The sequence below is a fragment of the Neophocaena asiaeorientalis genome, unplaced genomic scaffold (genome assembly GCF_003031525.2).
Source record: "Neophocaena asiaeorientalis asiaeorientalis breed wild unplaced genomic scaffold, Neophocaena_asiaeorientalis_V1.1 scaffold134, whole genome shotgun sequence".
NCBI classification, from domain to species: Eukaryota; Metazoa; Chordata; class Mammalia; order Artiodactyla; family Phocoenidae; genus Neophocaena; species Neophocaena asiaeorientalis.
In genome coordinates this window covers 3,422,778-3,436,148 of record NW_020185339.1, presented here as the reverse complement: position 1 = coordinate 3,436,148, position 13,371 = coordinate 3,422,778, and the positions used below count along the sequence as shown (strand labels likewise).

Below are 13,371 nucleotides of genomic sequence, written 5' to 3'. Positions count from 1 at the left end.
TGGACACAGTGGAGGGGGGGAAAGAATTTCAGGGAAGTGAGACGGGAGGTAAGTGGTGGCTTTTTGTATATGTATGTGTTTTGTGCACATGTATGTTTAGATTTGTACTCTCTTGATAGTATTTGACTTTGAAAATTATGTGTATATAAAAAAATTAAAATTAATTAAAAAGTCATATTCTATAAAGAAACTCATCATGTTGTCCTTAGTCTCCCTGCCTCCCCCTACCTAGTATTACTTGACTAGGGAATTACACCGTGCTGCACAGAAATTTAGGATCATCCTTGAAAACTCCTCTACCCTAACTCCCACTTAATAGCCTAATCTGTCATCTTGCCATTAGTCTTTTTTCCTGATTACTTATTCCCAACCTGCTGACCAACTTGCTTCTTGACAATACCTTTGTATGTTCCCCTCCATCTTCAATGTAAAATCTGAGCTACAAAGCCTTGCAAACACATAGCTTAATGTCCTGACACTTTCTTTATGTACAATATCTCTATGTACTGAGAGGAATAGTGAAAAATTCATGTTCACTTAGGACTTGGTAACGTGATATCCTTTGTAAATAAGGTTTTACAGATGTAATCAAGTTAAGATGAGATCATACAGGATAGGATGGGCCTTAAATCCAGTGACTGGTGTTCTTATAGGGAAAGGAAGATTTGGGGACGAAGATATACAGAGAAAAGTGCAATGTGAAAAAGGAGACAGAGATTGTCTTTATACTGCCACCAGCCAAGAACACCAAGGATTGCTAGCAACCACCAGAAGCTAGAGGACACAATGAAGAATACTTCACCAGAGCCTTCAGAGGGAATACTGTATGGCTCTGTTGATACCTTGATTTTGGACTTATAGTCTCCAGAACTATGAGAGAATAAATTACTGTTGTTTTAAGCCATCCCTTTTATTGTAATTTGTTATGGCAGCCCTAGGAAACTAACACACTCTGCAACATTTCTATCTGGAATGAGATTTTGTTGCCTTTTTGACTACCTTAGTCTTGCTGAACTTCAAGACCAAACTAAAGACTACTTGGTTAATTATGTTAATATTAATGTTCAAATGTATGCAGCAATTAATCCATCAATTTGGCAAAAATTATCCAAACTAATTTTTTTCAACATTATATATGCATCCCTAGATTTTAGCCATCCAAACAAAAGCTACTATTTAAAAAGCTTTTGCTTAAGATTTTGACTTTTTCTGTTTCCTATATTTTTTAGTCCAATGAGGGTAGAGTTTTCAATCTTAGACTATTCCTTCAAAGTGCTGCTTACAATTATTAATTCTGTATTGTTAATTTCATTTTCACACAGAACTCTAGGAATGTTATGTCAATTTTGTAGCCCAAGAAAAAGTCTAAATTTAGCCTACATATATAAACATCTTACAAAATTATAATAGCCATAAATTCAGTTAAAGGCATACACGTGTTTCTTTAGAACATGAGCATGAAGTAGTACATACTTGCTTTAAATTCTAGTTTTTGATACTTATTAACCCTGTTATGGGTAAACACTGCTTAGCTTTTCTAAACTTCATGTGCTTTCTTTTTTCTTATATATTTTTTTTTTCGGTTTTTGGTTGGGATGTTAATACATGACATTGTTGTGATATATTTTAAGTGCTTTGCATGATGTCTTATGTACAATATATACTCAGTAAATTCTAGCTTCCTTTTTATTATTCTTTTTTATTACCATGTACAATACACACTAAATAAATAATAGCTTTTTATTATTATTTATGTATTATCTTTTTCTTACTATTATGCCTATAATTAGCTGATCTGACAATGGCGTATATTACATATAGGAGTCATTGGATGTGACTTTCGTATTTCATTTTTAATTCAGTGATTCATATGGGAGATTCAATTTATAACTGCAGGCTGTGTTGCCAAGAATAAATTTTGAATTTACATGTTGGAGAAGTATCTTTTCGCTGTGTGTTACTTGGAAATTTTAAAAAAGAAAGCTTTTTCTAGTTCCTGAAAACTGCTGCCTAAAAAAAGTTGAAAAACTGCATAAAGGATTAATTTTCTCTTAACTTGAAGTTTATGTTAAAACTGGATTTTATTATATCAAATAAATATAATTCTATAGTAACTTAGAGCTAGTAAAGTGAAAAGTATAACTCCATGTTTCAGATAATAGAAAAGACAAAATTGATATGTATTCACTCATATAATCACATAGTGAACATTCAAAGAGCTCTTAATAAGAAGTTGGAGTGATAAGCTGTATTCACAAAACAAAATATAACTGAAATACTTCACAGAAAATTCTCTTTGAATATCAATATATTTAATGAGATATTAGTATCCAAATACCCGATTAGTAGCCTTCTTGATTAGAGTGGAACAAATATCGTATATTAACGCATATATGTGGAATCTAGAAAAATGTTACAGACGAACCTATTTGCAGGGCAGGAATAGAGATGCAGACGTGGAGAACAGACGTGTGGACATGGGGCAGGGGGAAAGGGGGGTCGGATGAATTGGGAGATTGGGATTGATATATATACACTACCATGTGTAAAACAGACAGCTGGTGGGAACCTGCCATATAGCACAGGGAGCTCAGCTCGGTGCCCTGTGGTTACCTAGAGGGATGGGATGGTGGGGAGGTCCAAGAGGGAGGGGAATATATGTATACATATAGCTGATTCACTTCGTTGTACAGCAGAAACTAACACACCATTGTAAAGCAACTATACCCCAATTTAAAAAAAAAAGAAAAAAAGAGTGGAGAGGTAAACTAAGCCTCCATATGAGACTGACTATATTTTCTAGTCTGGGTACTATGCCAAGCTTTAACCCTTACTCCAAGAAGTGACAGTCAATTTAAGGAGCGCTTAAGACAAAACTTCAAACAAAAGTAAACTTTGTAAATATACAAGACATTAAACAGATGTAATCATCACCCTGGCTTAAAAAGAAAAAAAAGAAAAGTAAACTTTGAATAGATTTATTTCTTGACAAAGAATAATTGCAAAAATGTATTCTGAAACCATGAATGAAATATATTTACACAATTTGTTTCAGATATATTAGACCATGCACATGCACAGCAAAATGCATTGCAGTTTTTAATTATGTGGTCAGTTTTTTCCTATTCTCTATTTTTTTCCTAATTAATTCAACAAATAGTTATTGCTTATATCATATATAAATCATACTGGGTTAGCAGTGCTATAGGGGTAGCAAGGAGAATCACCTTGTTTGTCTTTTCTACTTAAAATCATGCAATCTGGTAGACTTTGTTGTGACCACAGCTCAAGAACACATAAAAGCGAAGTCCGGAGTTTTCAGTGTTATGTGATACCTTTTTAAAGTATGTGATTTTCACATTTTCTTGCTTATTGAAAAGATCAAAAGATAGATTATTTAGGAAGCAGTTATAGTGCAGCTGCATTTTTTATGATAGTTGCTATCACTGAGTAAATGATTGCATCTTGTTGATTTTGGAAGCTGCTCATAGTGGAAGAAGCACAGATTTTGAAGCTGGGGTAGTCCTCTATTCTTCCTGGTGCTGGGGGGTGGGGAAGGTAGTGTGTTGGGGAGAATAGTGGTTAGGCCTTGGACAAGTTAGGGACAAGTCCCCTTTAGGGACAGAAGGAATTAAAGAAATTAAATATAAACCAGGCTCCCATGGCTTGCATCCTGAATCTTATGGGAAATATTTTATTTGGTCTTCACAGTGTGCTTAATACACACACACATACACACACACACGTGATGCATCTAGAAAGGCAGACAGATTATAGGCTCCTTGTTCAGGTCTCATTAACCCTATCACTTCCTACTGTTACACCTGGCACTTCACACATTTATATTGTTTACCTGGTTTTGAAGACATTTGTGTTTGCAAGCCCCCTCAAAGGTGAGTGATGAGGAATACTCCTTTCTTGTGAAACTCTTCTAAGATATAACTACCCAGAACTTATAGAGCTGATAAGAATAGTTATATTGTAAAAGAGGGGCCTGGTGAGGGCCTGGTGAGGGGCTTCCCTGGTGGCCTGGTGAGGGGCTTCCCTGGTGGTACAGTGGTTAAGAATCCGCCTGCCAATGCAGGGGACACAGGTTCCATCCCTGGTCCGGGAAGATCGCACATGCTGTGGAGCAACTAAGCTCGTACGCCACAACTACTGAGCCTGTGCTCTAAAGCCCACGAGCCACAACTACTGAGGCTCGCATGCCACAACTACTGAAGCCCGCGTGCCTAGAGCCCGTGCTCCACAATGAGAGAAGTCATCGTAATGAGAAGCCCACGCACCACAACGAAGAGTAGCCCCTGCTCACCGCAACTAGAGAAAGCCCGCACACAGCAATGAAGACCCAACACAGCCAAAAATAAAAACAAATAAATAAATAAATTGAAAAAAACAAAGAATTCCTGGTGAAAGCAGAACACCTTACCTGTGAGAAGGTATTCCTAATTATAAAAAAAAATTTGGCATCAGATATATGATTGACATTTTAAATCTGACTTAGCTTTTTGTCACCTACATCCAAAGACTATTAGAATCAAAGGGTTAGTTTTACTTAGGTTATAAGAAAGGGAGAGCTGGAGATACTGGGCTCTATCTGCAAATGACACTGGATTAAACAAGCATTAATATAATAGGTGAGTGTTAAGTGAAAGAAAAACAGCTAAATCTGTGGGACTAAGAGAATGAAGAAATAGGAAATGAGCAAAAGCTCAAGAAATGGCCCTGGTGGTTTACTAGTCAAAAATCTTAGTGTTCCTTAACAGTAATATAGAAGAGGGGTTAAACTGCATGTACTTTATAAATTCTCTGAGTTTGGGTTGTGGGAGGAGTGAAGATGAGAGATGCATTCCCGAACTGTTAACTCATAAAAAGGTGTATCATTATCTGTGCGGTGACAGAACCACTTCATGGATTATCTACCTTACTCTGAGATAGTAGGCATTGTTTGGGGATATATTCTGATTTCATCCATGCCTTTTTATGTTTACACCTAACACCCGTAAATATCCATCCTTTCAACAAGAGCTTTTGAGTGCCTAGTATATACTCAGTAGTTGTGTATGTGATTAAAATAGAGCAATGAACAAAACTAGACAAAACAAAAAACCCCAGCTCTTATGAATCTTTATATACAGTGGAGAGGAAAGCATATGACAAACAAGTAAATCAGCAAAGTACATACTGTGTCAGATGGCAGTAATTCTGTGAGATTTTTAACAAATGAAAGAAGAAGGAGAGTGTATATGTGTAAATACCACGGTTAGGGAACACTTCACTAAGACATTTGAGTAAAAGGCAGAAGGAAAAGAAAATGCAACAGAATAGATCTGGCTTGCTTAAGAGGCCACAGTAACTGAACTGAGTGGATTAAAGTGAAAGAGTAGTAGATGAGTTCCCAGAGGTGAGAGGGTGGGAGTAGAGATTGTACAGGGTTGTTGACCACTGCAAGGACTTTGATTTTACTGTAAGTAGAATAGGTAGCCATTGAAGAGTTTTAAGGAGAAAGTGACTTGAGCTGACTTACACTGCAAGAGGTCACTCAGGCTGCTGTGTTGAGTATAGACTATTAGAATAATCCAATGAGAGATGGTGGTTGTGTGAAATAAGGCAGAGCCATGAAGAGTGTGTGAAGAGGTCACAGGACGGATATATTTTGAAGTTGGAAGTAATAAGATTTATGGATGAAGCAAATGCAGTGTGTGAGTGAAAGAGAGGTACCAAGGACAGTTCCAAGGTTTTTGGTCTAAGCACCAATAATGGAGTTGCCGTCAGCTGAGATATGTAAGACTGCAAGTAAGTCTGGCTTCTTGGGGGGAATATCAGGAAAACAGTCTTGAGAATGTTAATTTTGAGATACCCGTTAGAGATCTAGATACAGGCATCTGGAAATCAGGAGAGATGGATAAGGTGGAGATATAAAGTGGGAATCATAAGACCACGGGTAGTTTTTGGAGCCATGAAACGGCATGAATTTACCAGGGGAGTTAAGGTAAATTGAGGAGGAAAGGCATTCCACGGTTGGGGATGAGAAGTAGAGCCAGTAAAGGAGCCTGAGATGGGGGTAACAAGTAAAAATGAAGGAAAATCAGGAACAGTGTAGTGTGCTATTAGCCAAGTGAAGAAATACACCAGGAAGTGGTAATTAGATCAAGTGCTTCCAAGGACTGAGAAGTGTCTCCTGGATTCAGCAACATGGAGGTCAAACTGGATAAGAACAGTTTTGATGGGACCGTGGAGGCAAAAGTATGATAAAATGGGCTCAAAGGAGAATTGGAAGAAAAGAATTGGATACATAGAGTCAACTCCAATAACAGCTAGTTAATGATGTACAAAAGATAAAAAAATAAAAATATGATTTAAAAGAACATGTAAAAATGGAAAAGGTGAAAAGTCACAAAATAAAATTTTCATAAATATAGATAATTTTCTTTTTAATTAAATAGAGTGATAACAGTGAAAAGATTCTAAACTTTTCACCTCAGCTGGTACGATGATTTGGCAATATCACAAATAAGACATCTCCTTGTAATTTTTGTCGTAACTTTAAAGTACCCACTTTTTCAAATAGATGAAGTGTTGTTAAGTTTAGTAAGAACTGAACATATAGAGAAAGAAAGGTTCCCACTTTCACACATGTACTTTCACATTCACAGATAGAAAACCAAAATAAGAGGGATATTTTTAAAGTAATGTCTTTGAGTATTCCCATCTGCTAAGAGTATAGCAATTCATTATTCGTACCCGAATCTAGGGTTATTTAAAATTAACAGCTTAAAACATTTAAAAATTCATTTAAAAACCTGTAGTTTTTATTACTTCTGAGATTTGATACCAACATTTTCTTTCCATACATATTTATGGGGTGGGATAGGGAGGGTGGGAGGGAGGGAGACGCAAGAGGGAAGAGATATGGGAACATATGTATATATATAACTGATTCATTTTGTTGTAAAGCAGAAAAAAAATAAAAATAAAGGGGTGATGAAGTAAACTATTTTTGCCTTAGTGAACAAGTTTCATAACTAATATAATGCATACTGATTTACGGTCTTTTGAGAAAAGGTAAAGAGTATATGCATTAGGGGAAATTATGGAAAAAGCATCTCTGAGACAGCATTCAGGAAGCAAAGACTGAAAGTGCCGCGAATCACTTACCTCCCTAATGTCCCTTTGATACTTAGTGTTCATTTCTTCTGTTTTAATGAGATCCTTTCTTGCTGTCTCTGCTTCCTGTTCCACCTCTCCCACTCGGGAAGAAAGGGCTGCTAAACGTTCTTTCATTTGGGCCATTTCATAGTTTTGTTTTTCAAGCAATTCTTGTAGTTCAACTATTTGACTTGTTTCATCAGTTGAATCTATAGAACCATTGGACAAACGCTGCAGGAAAAGAGAAAGAAACTGCACTTAGAATTTTCTTCATCTTTAATTTAAAATTCATGAACTTAAAGATATGACACTGATAAAGATTTCATACTGAGAAATAAGAACTCTAACAGAACTAGCTTTGGAGGAAAACTAAGTTTCTGAGAAAACTCATAATTGACATTAAAATATAAAAGTAGATCAGTAATTTTCAAATAGGTTAATAGATGCATTTGAACTGGAAACTATTATATATGCTACATTATACACGGTTTAGCACAAAACATGGATATAGCATAAACATTCAATAAGTGGCAGCATTTTTAATCAATTACATATAAAATTTATTATAAATAAATATTTATGTAACTCAGCATGTTATTATTAAATAATAAATAAGGGCACAGAAACTATGTAATATTTTCTATTTTTATTCAAGATCCTTTGTGAATTTGCAAGTCTTATTTTCAATGACTCTCAGTAAAAGAAAACTTACACTTTTCTTTTAAAGAAAGTTATTCCTGCTGTGAATCTGACCTAGCTGGAACAAAGGTATAGCATAGAAAAGTCTTGCTTTCTATATTGCTATCAACATAAAAGTAATGAGTGCACACAATCCACAGGAAAGAGGCTGAAGAGTTTAAATACTCTGAGATTGATTTTTCCTCTTTTTGAAGGGGCTGCCTGGAAACCAGGGTAACTCATGTCTTCAGAAGGATGACCTACAGCCTAGCTGCACTGGAGAAATTTTGTGGTGAAGACAGTGCAGGAACTGGGGAGAAATAAGTGCTAAGAGAAAGAGATCACAATAAACTAGAAATAGGAAAGTATGGAGGAAAAAAAGTACTATCAATTCTGTTAGAATGCTTGTTTGGAAAATATGAATTCATTCTAGCATGACAATTTGACAATAAGAAACAATTTGAAAAACAAAAAAGAAACAATTTGAACATAATGTAACTTTTGTGTTTTCTTATGTACGATCTCATTCCTGATAATCACTGGCTGAACACAGAAAACCAGACCTAGCTGAATCAATCAGTGTAGGAATATACAAAATGTACACATGCACTTTCCTCAAACATCTAACACCAACTTCACACTTCATCAAGGGCTTTGAGTCAGCCCATCCATATCTGTGTTACACCTGTCTGATTTTAGATACTCCTCCTTCCACCACTTCACAATAGATCACAGCTATCACCCTTCTGACATCCACTGTGATCAGCAAACTTCAGATCTTTTTCAAAGTAAAGAGTTAAATTTATCACAGCAGGTATGCAATCCTTAACCATTTAACATGTGTAAAACTGTGCTACTATTTTTAGTATTAGAAATACTAGAAATAGTATTTAGAAATAGTATTCTATTTCTTTTAAAAGTCATTGATAAAGGTTTTAGTGTTGTACTGCAAACCCCTTTCCCCCATAAGCCCTGTTTTTTATTTTGAAATTTTGCATAACTCATGATATTTTGGAATGCAAATGTCATATTAGACAAAACTGACTGTAGGATAAAAGGAGGAGTATAGAAAGCATCACAAAAGCAGTGAGAAAAATAAAATAGAGAGAATGGGAAAGCAAACAAATGGCAAGAGGTATTGGTAAGTCCAGTTACCTAACACGTGGAGAAACAGTTGGACAAATCAAAATTAAAAGGGCAGAGTCAGTCTTAAGATAGCATCTTAAGATACCAGTTGGATTTGCAGAATTAGTACTTTGAAAATATTACTGAACTTTTGTATTGCAAGTGCCAAACTTCTTATTATCTAGTGAAAGGTGTAAGAATGTTGGAAAGGATCAAAGGTCAGTTGACCAGTTGCTCCTTCAGAGTCTTGATTCCCCTAGCTGCTGGGATTGTTTGCTTGTGGAGGGATCAGAGCTGAGAACATGCCTAGCAATTGCTCTTAGTGGAAGGGAACTGCCTTTCCAAAGTTAAACCCTCCGTTGGGGCGTGCAATACCACATACAATGCAGAGCAGTGTTATTGTGAAGCTAATAAAAAACCAACATTTTAGACAGTTTTTATGAACACAAAACCCAAAAACATTTATAGTGACATTTATATAAGATACCATTATCTGTACATTGAACTGGGAAAAGCCTATTTATATTCATTCGACAGCAATTGAGAACTGGTTTAGAGAGAAAGGCTAGAGCGACCTGCCAATCAATTATGTCCAAATTTGGGATAACTGAGGTATGATATTACAGGATTTCTGTAATAATAGCAAATATCTTCGAACTCTGTACACCACTTACAAGTAATGAGGCAACCTTAAGCTTTAATAGAATTTCTGCCTCCTCACATTGAGAATTTCCTCTAGTCAACTAAAAAATGGCAATTTTTAGAAACTACAAAAGTCATTAGAAAATACATTTTTGCAGTGAAAAATGTTTTCTGTCATTGAAAAATTACATTTAAGATTTGAGTCCTTAAGAACTTTGGAGAAACTGAGACTTAGGTAATTACACGAAGTTGATTTGAATTAAAATGCAGAACTTTGAATTCCGAGGTCATTTCATCTACCCTTTACCGTATTACTTTTAATCAGAACATAAAAATCAAAACGATAAAATAACACATGCTGGATGGTATTGACAAGTAACAAGAATGTAGTATGTGTATGTATAGCTATATGAATATACATACAACAGTACACATACACACACACACACGTGTATAAATTCTACAAATATTTGTTCAGTGCAACTGAATGATGTTAATTTTCTAATTAGAAAAATGATTATTCCAAATCTGTGCACCTGAAGTCCATTAAAATCTTGTCTAAAAGTTGCAATTTTTTTAATGGGCTCAAGGTAAGAGAAATTTAAGTAAATGTAAATAGTAATCAGACAACGAAAATAAAACACTTTCAAAATGTTAACCTCTTCAATTCCTTTAAGTAACAGATGTGTACTGCATAGTCCTTATGCTACTTTGGAATTTAGTACTACCCATGGAAAATTTTTGAACAGTCAATTTTTCTCTGAAGTGCTTATTGACATTATATGTTTAAAAATGTGTAATATTTCATCTGTTCAAATCACCTTAAATATATTTTGTGCTAAGCTTAATATATGTTTTCATAATTTCGGAGTGGAAAGGTCATCTTAAACCTGTGGTGTATACCTTAGAAAAAGAATATGCAACTTTGTTCCAAATCATTATTATCTTGATCTACCTTTAAAATTGTGGCACTTTAACATAAAGGGCAAATGAGAGAATTAAAGGAAAACCCAATGCTTATTTTAAATAGCTTTATCGAGATCTAATTTACATACCATAAAGTTCAACCATTTCAAGTGTAAATGTCAACGGTGTTTAGAATACTTAAAGAGTTGTGCAACTATCGATGTAATCTAATTTGAGAATATTCTCATTACCCCTAACAGAAACCTCATACCCATTAGCAGTCCCCTAAGAGCAGACCCCCACCCCCAGCCCGAGGCAGCCACTAATCTACTTTCTTTCAATACAGATTTGCATATTATGTACCTTTCACATAAATGGAATCACAGAACAGTCTTTTGTGATTGGCTTTATTCACTGAACATAATGTTTCTGAGAGTCATTCATGTTGTGGCATATTATCAGTATTTCATATCTTTTATTGCTGAATAGTGCTTTACCATGTGAATATTCTACATGTAATTTATAGATTCATCAGTTAATAGACATTTCAATGGTTTCCACCTTTTGACTACCGTGAATAATGTACCTGTGAACATTTGTGTACAAGCCTTTGTGTGGACATACGTTTACAGTTCTTGTGGAACTCCTAGGAGATTCCTAGGAGAAGAATTCTCCTAGGAGAAGCATTGCTGGATCATATGATAATTCTATGTTTAACATTTTGAAGAAATATTTCCCAAAGTGGTTGCCCCATTTTACATTCCCACCAGCAATCACGAGAGTTCCAATTCCCCACATCCTCACCAAAACTTGTCTTTTTATTATAGTCATTCTTGTGGGTATGAAGTGGAATCTCCTTGTGGTTTTGATTTGCAATCCCTAATGACTAATTATGTTGAGCATCTTTTCTTATGTCTACTGACGTTTTGTGTATTTACTTTGTGGAAATGTCCATTCAAAGTATTTGCCCATTTACTAATTGGGTTATTTGTCTTTTATTATTGAGTTATAAGAATTGCTTATATATACTTTGGATACAAGTCCTTTGTCAGATATATGACTTATAAATAGTTCTTTCCAGTATTTCGATTATCTTTTTTACTTTCCTGATGGCACAGTTTGAAAGTGTTTTTAATTTTAATGAAGTCCAATTTATCATTTTTCTCCTTTATGTGCTTTTGGTGTTATACCAAGAAGTTATTTCTTAACATAAGTTTATAAAGACTTCGATTTTTTTTATTTTAAAGTGTAGAAGTATACACTTAAATTACTAGTTTTCAAAGGCAATAAAGGCTCAGATGATAAAATGTTTTAAATATATATTTTGATTCAATCAATAATTATTTACTGAGTACCTACTATGTGCCAAATGGAAGAAATTAGGTTTTAGGATTTTTAAAAAATATGATGATACATTCCCGACATTAAGGAAATTTTCATCTAGCAGAGAAGTGACACACAAACAAGCAGGTATTAAGTACTGCAATGAAATATTATCATAGAGCTATGTTTTGCTTACATATTTGTGTTATGGGAGCAGAAAGATGATACCTTTTGTGACACTCTTTGAGTTGGGTTTTTAAAGGTAAGCAATTATATTTCAAGTAAAATAAGGGAGGGGGTAGTTATTCCAGGAAGGAGAAACAACATGAGCAAAGGCAGGGAGGCATTCTCTGCAGGGGGATTATGAGTAGCCCTGTGTGCAGAGCAAAAGATGTGCTGTGGGGGAAATGGGAGGATATGAGACCTGAAAGGGAGGGCCAGCATACATTAAGATGTCCTTAGCTTCTCATGTGAAATAGCATGAACTTTGGGTACTAAACAGAATGACAGAGAGTCATCAAAGGTTTCTGAACAGGGAAGTTACCTGTAATCATGTGCTGGCAACCTGCTCATCTCATGATCCTGGTGGTCTGCGTAAAGCCTTTCTTAGCTGCCTGTAGTGGACAATTTTTGCTTGCCTGCTCAGCATCAATTTTTCCTTCCCACTTCCCCACAGTTAGAGTTGCCAGATGAAATACAGGGTACCCAGTTAAACATTTTTTTTCCTTTGGAATGTACTTTATTATTTTCTTTTAATTAAAAAAATTGTTTATTGTGGTAAAAGTCACATAATATAAAACATACTACTTTAATCATATTTAACTGTACAGTTCAGTGGCACTAAGTATATTCACATTGCTGTGCTACTCTCACCATCATCCATCTCCCGAATTTTTACCTACCCAGGTAAATCTGAATTTCAGAGAGACAATGAAAAATTGCTCAGTATGTCACATGCAGTATTTGGGTCAAGCATATACTAGGGGAATTGATTATGCAAAGAAAACATTGAGCCAAACCCAGAATGAAAGCATAAATTATGTGTTTACTTGACAAAGGAAACAGAAAAATCAAAAACTGGGAGACACAAGTGGGTATAGGATTTTTAAAGCCACCCGTTGTAGCTAGAATTGAATAGGCTACAGCAAGAAGATGGGAGTGGGTATAGGTGGAAGGATGATATGAGTTCTTGAGGTGATGTGGGTTCTTGAGATCACTGCAGGACTTTGACTTTTACTCTGGGTGAGATGGGGACCCTATGAAGGTGCTGAGCAGAGGAGTGGCATGATCTCACATTTTCAACGCATCCCTCTGCTTTCTTGTAAAAGCCAGACTGTAGGAGTAAAGGATGAAATTAAAGAGATGAATTATAGAGGCTTTTAAGTAATCCAGGTGGATGATAATGCTGGCTTGCACCAGGGTGTTAGCAGTGAAGGTTGTGAGAATTAGTCATATTCTTTCAATGGATTAGACGTGATATGTGACCAAAAGCATAGACTCAAGCATGACTTTAAGAATTTTGGTCTTCAATTAGAAGAATGGTGTTGC

At 35.4% G+C, this 13,371-nt stretch overlaps 1 protein-coding gene across 7 annotated transcripts in view; it reads right to left on the bottom strand.

Moving 5' to 3' along the window:
• Window positions 1-13,371, bottom strand: part of PPFIA2 (PPFI scaffold protein A2) — a 458,549-nt gene that overhangs the window by 110,689 nt on the left and 334,489 nt on the right. For all 7 annotated transcript variants that reach the window (XM_024736436.1, XM_024736429.1, XM_024736430.1 and 4 more), the window contains one exon: window positions 7,159-7,380. In XM_024736436.1, coding sequence (XP_024592204.1) covers window positions 7,159-7,380 — 222 coding nt within the window. The remainder of the gene's footprint in view (window positions 1-7,158; window positions 7,381-13,371) is intronic.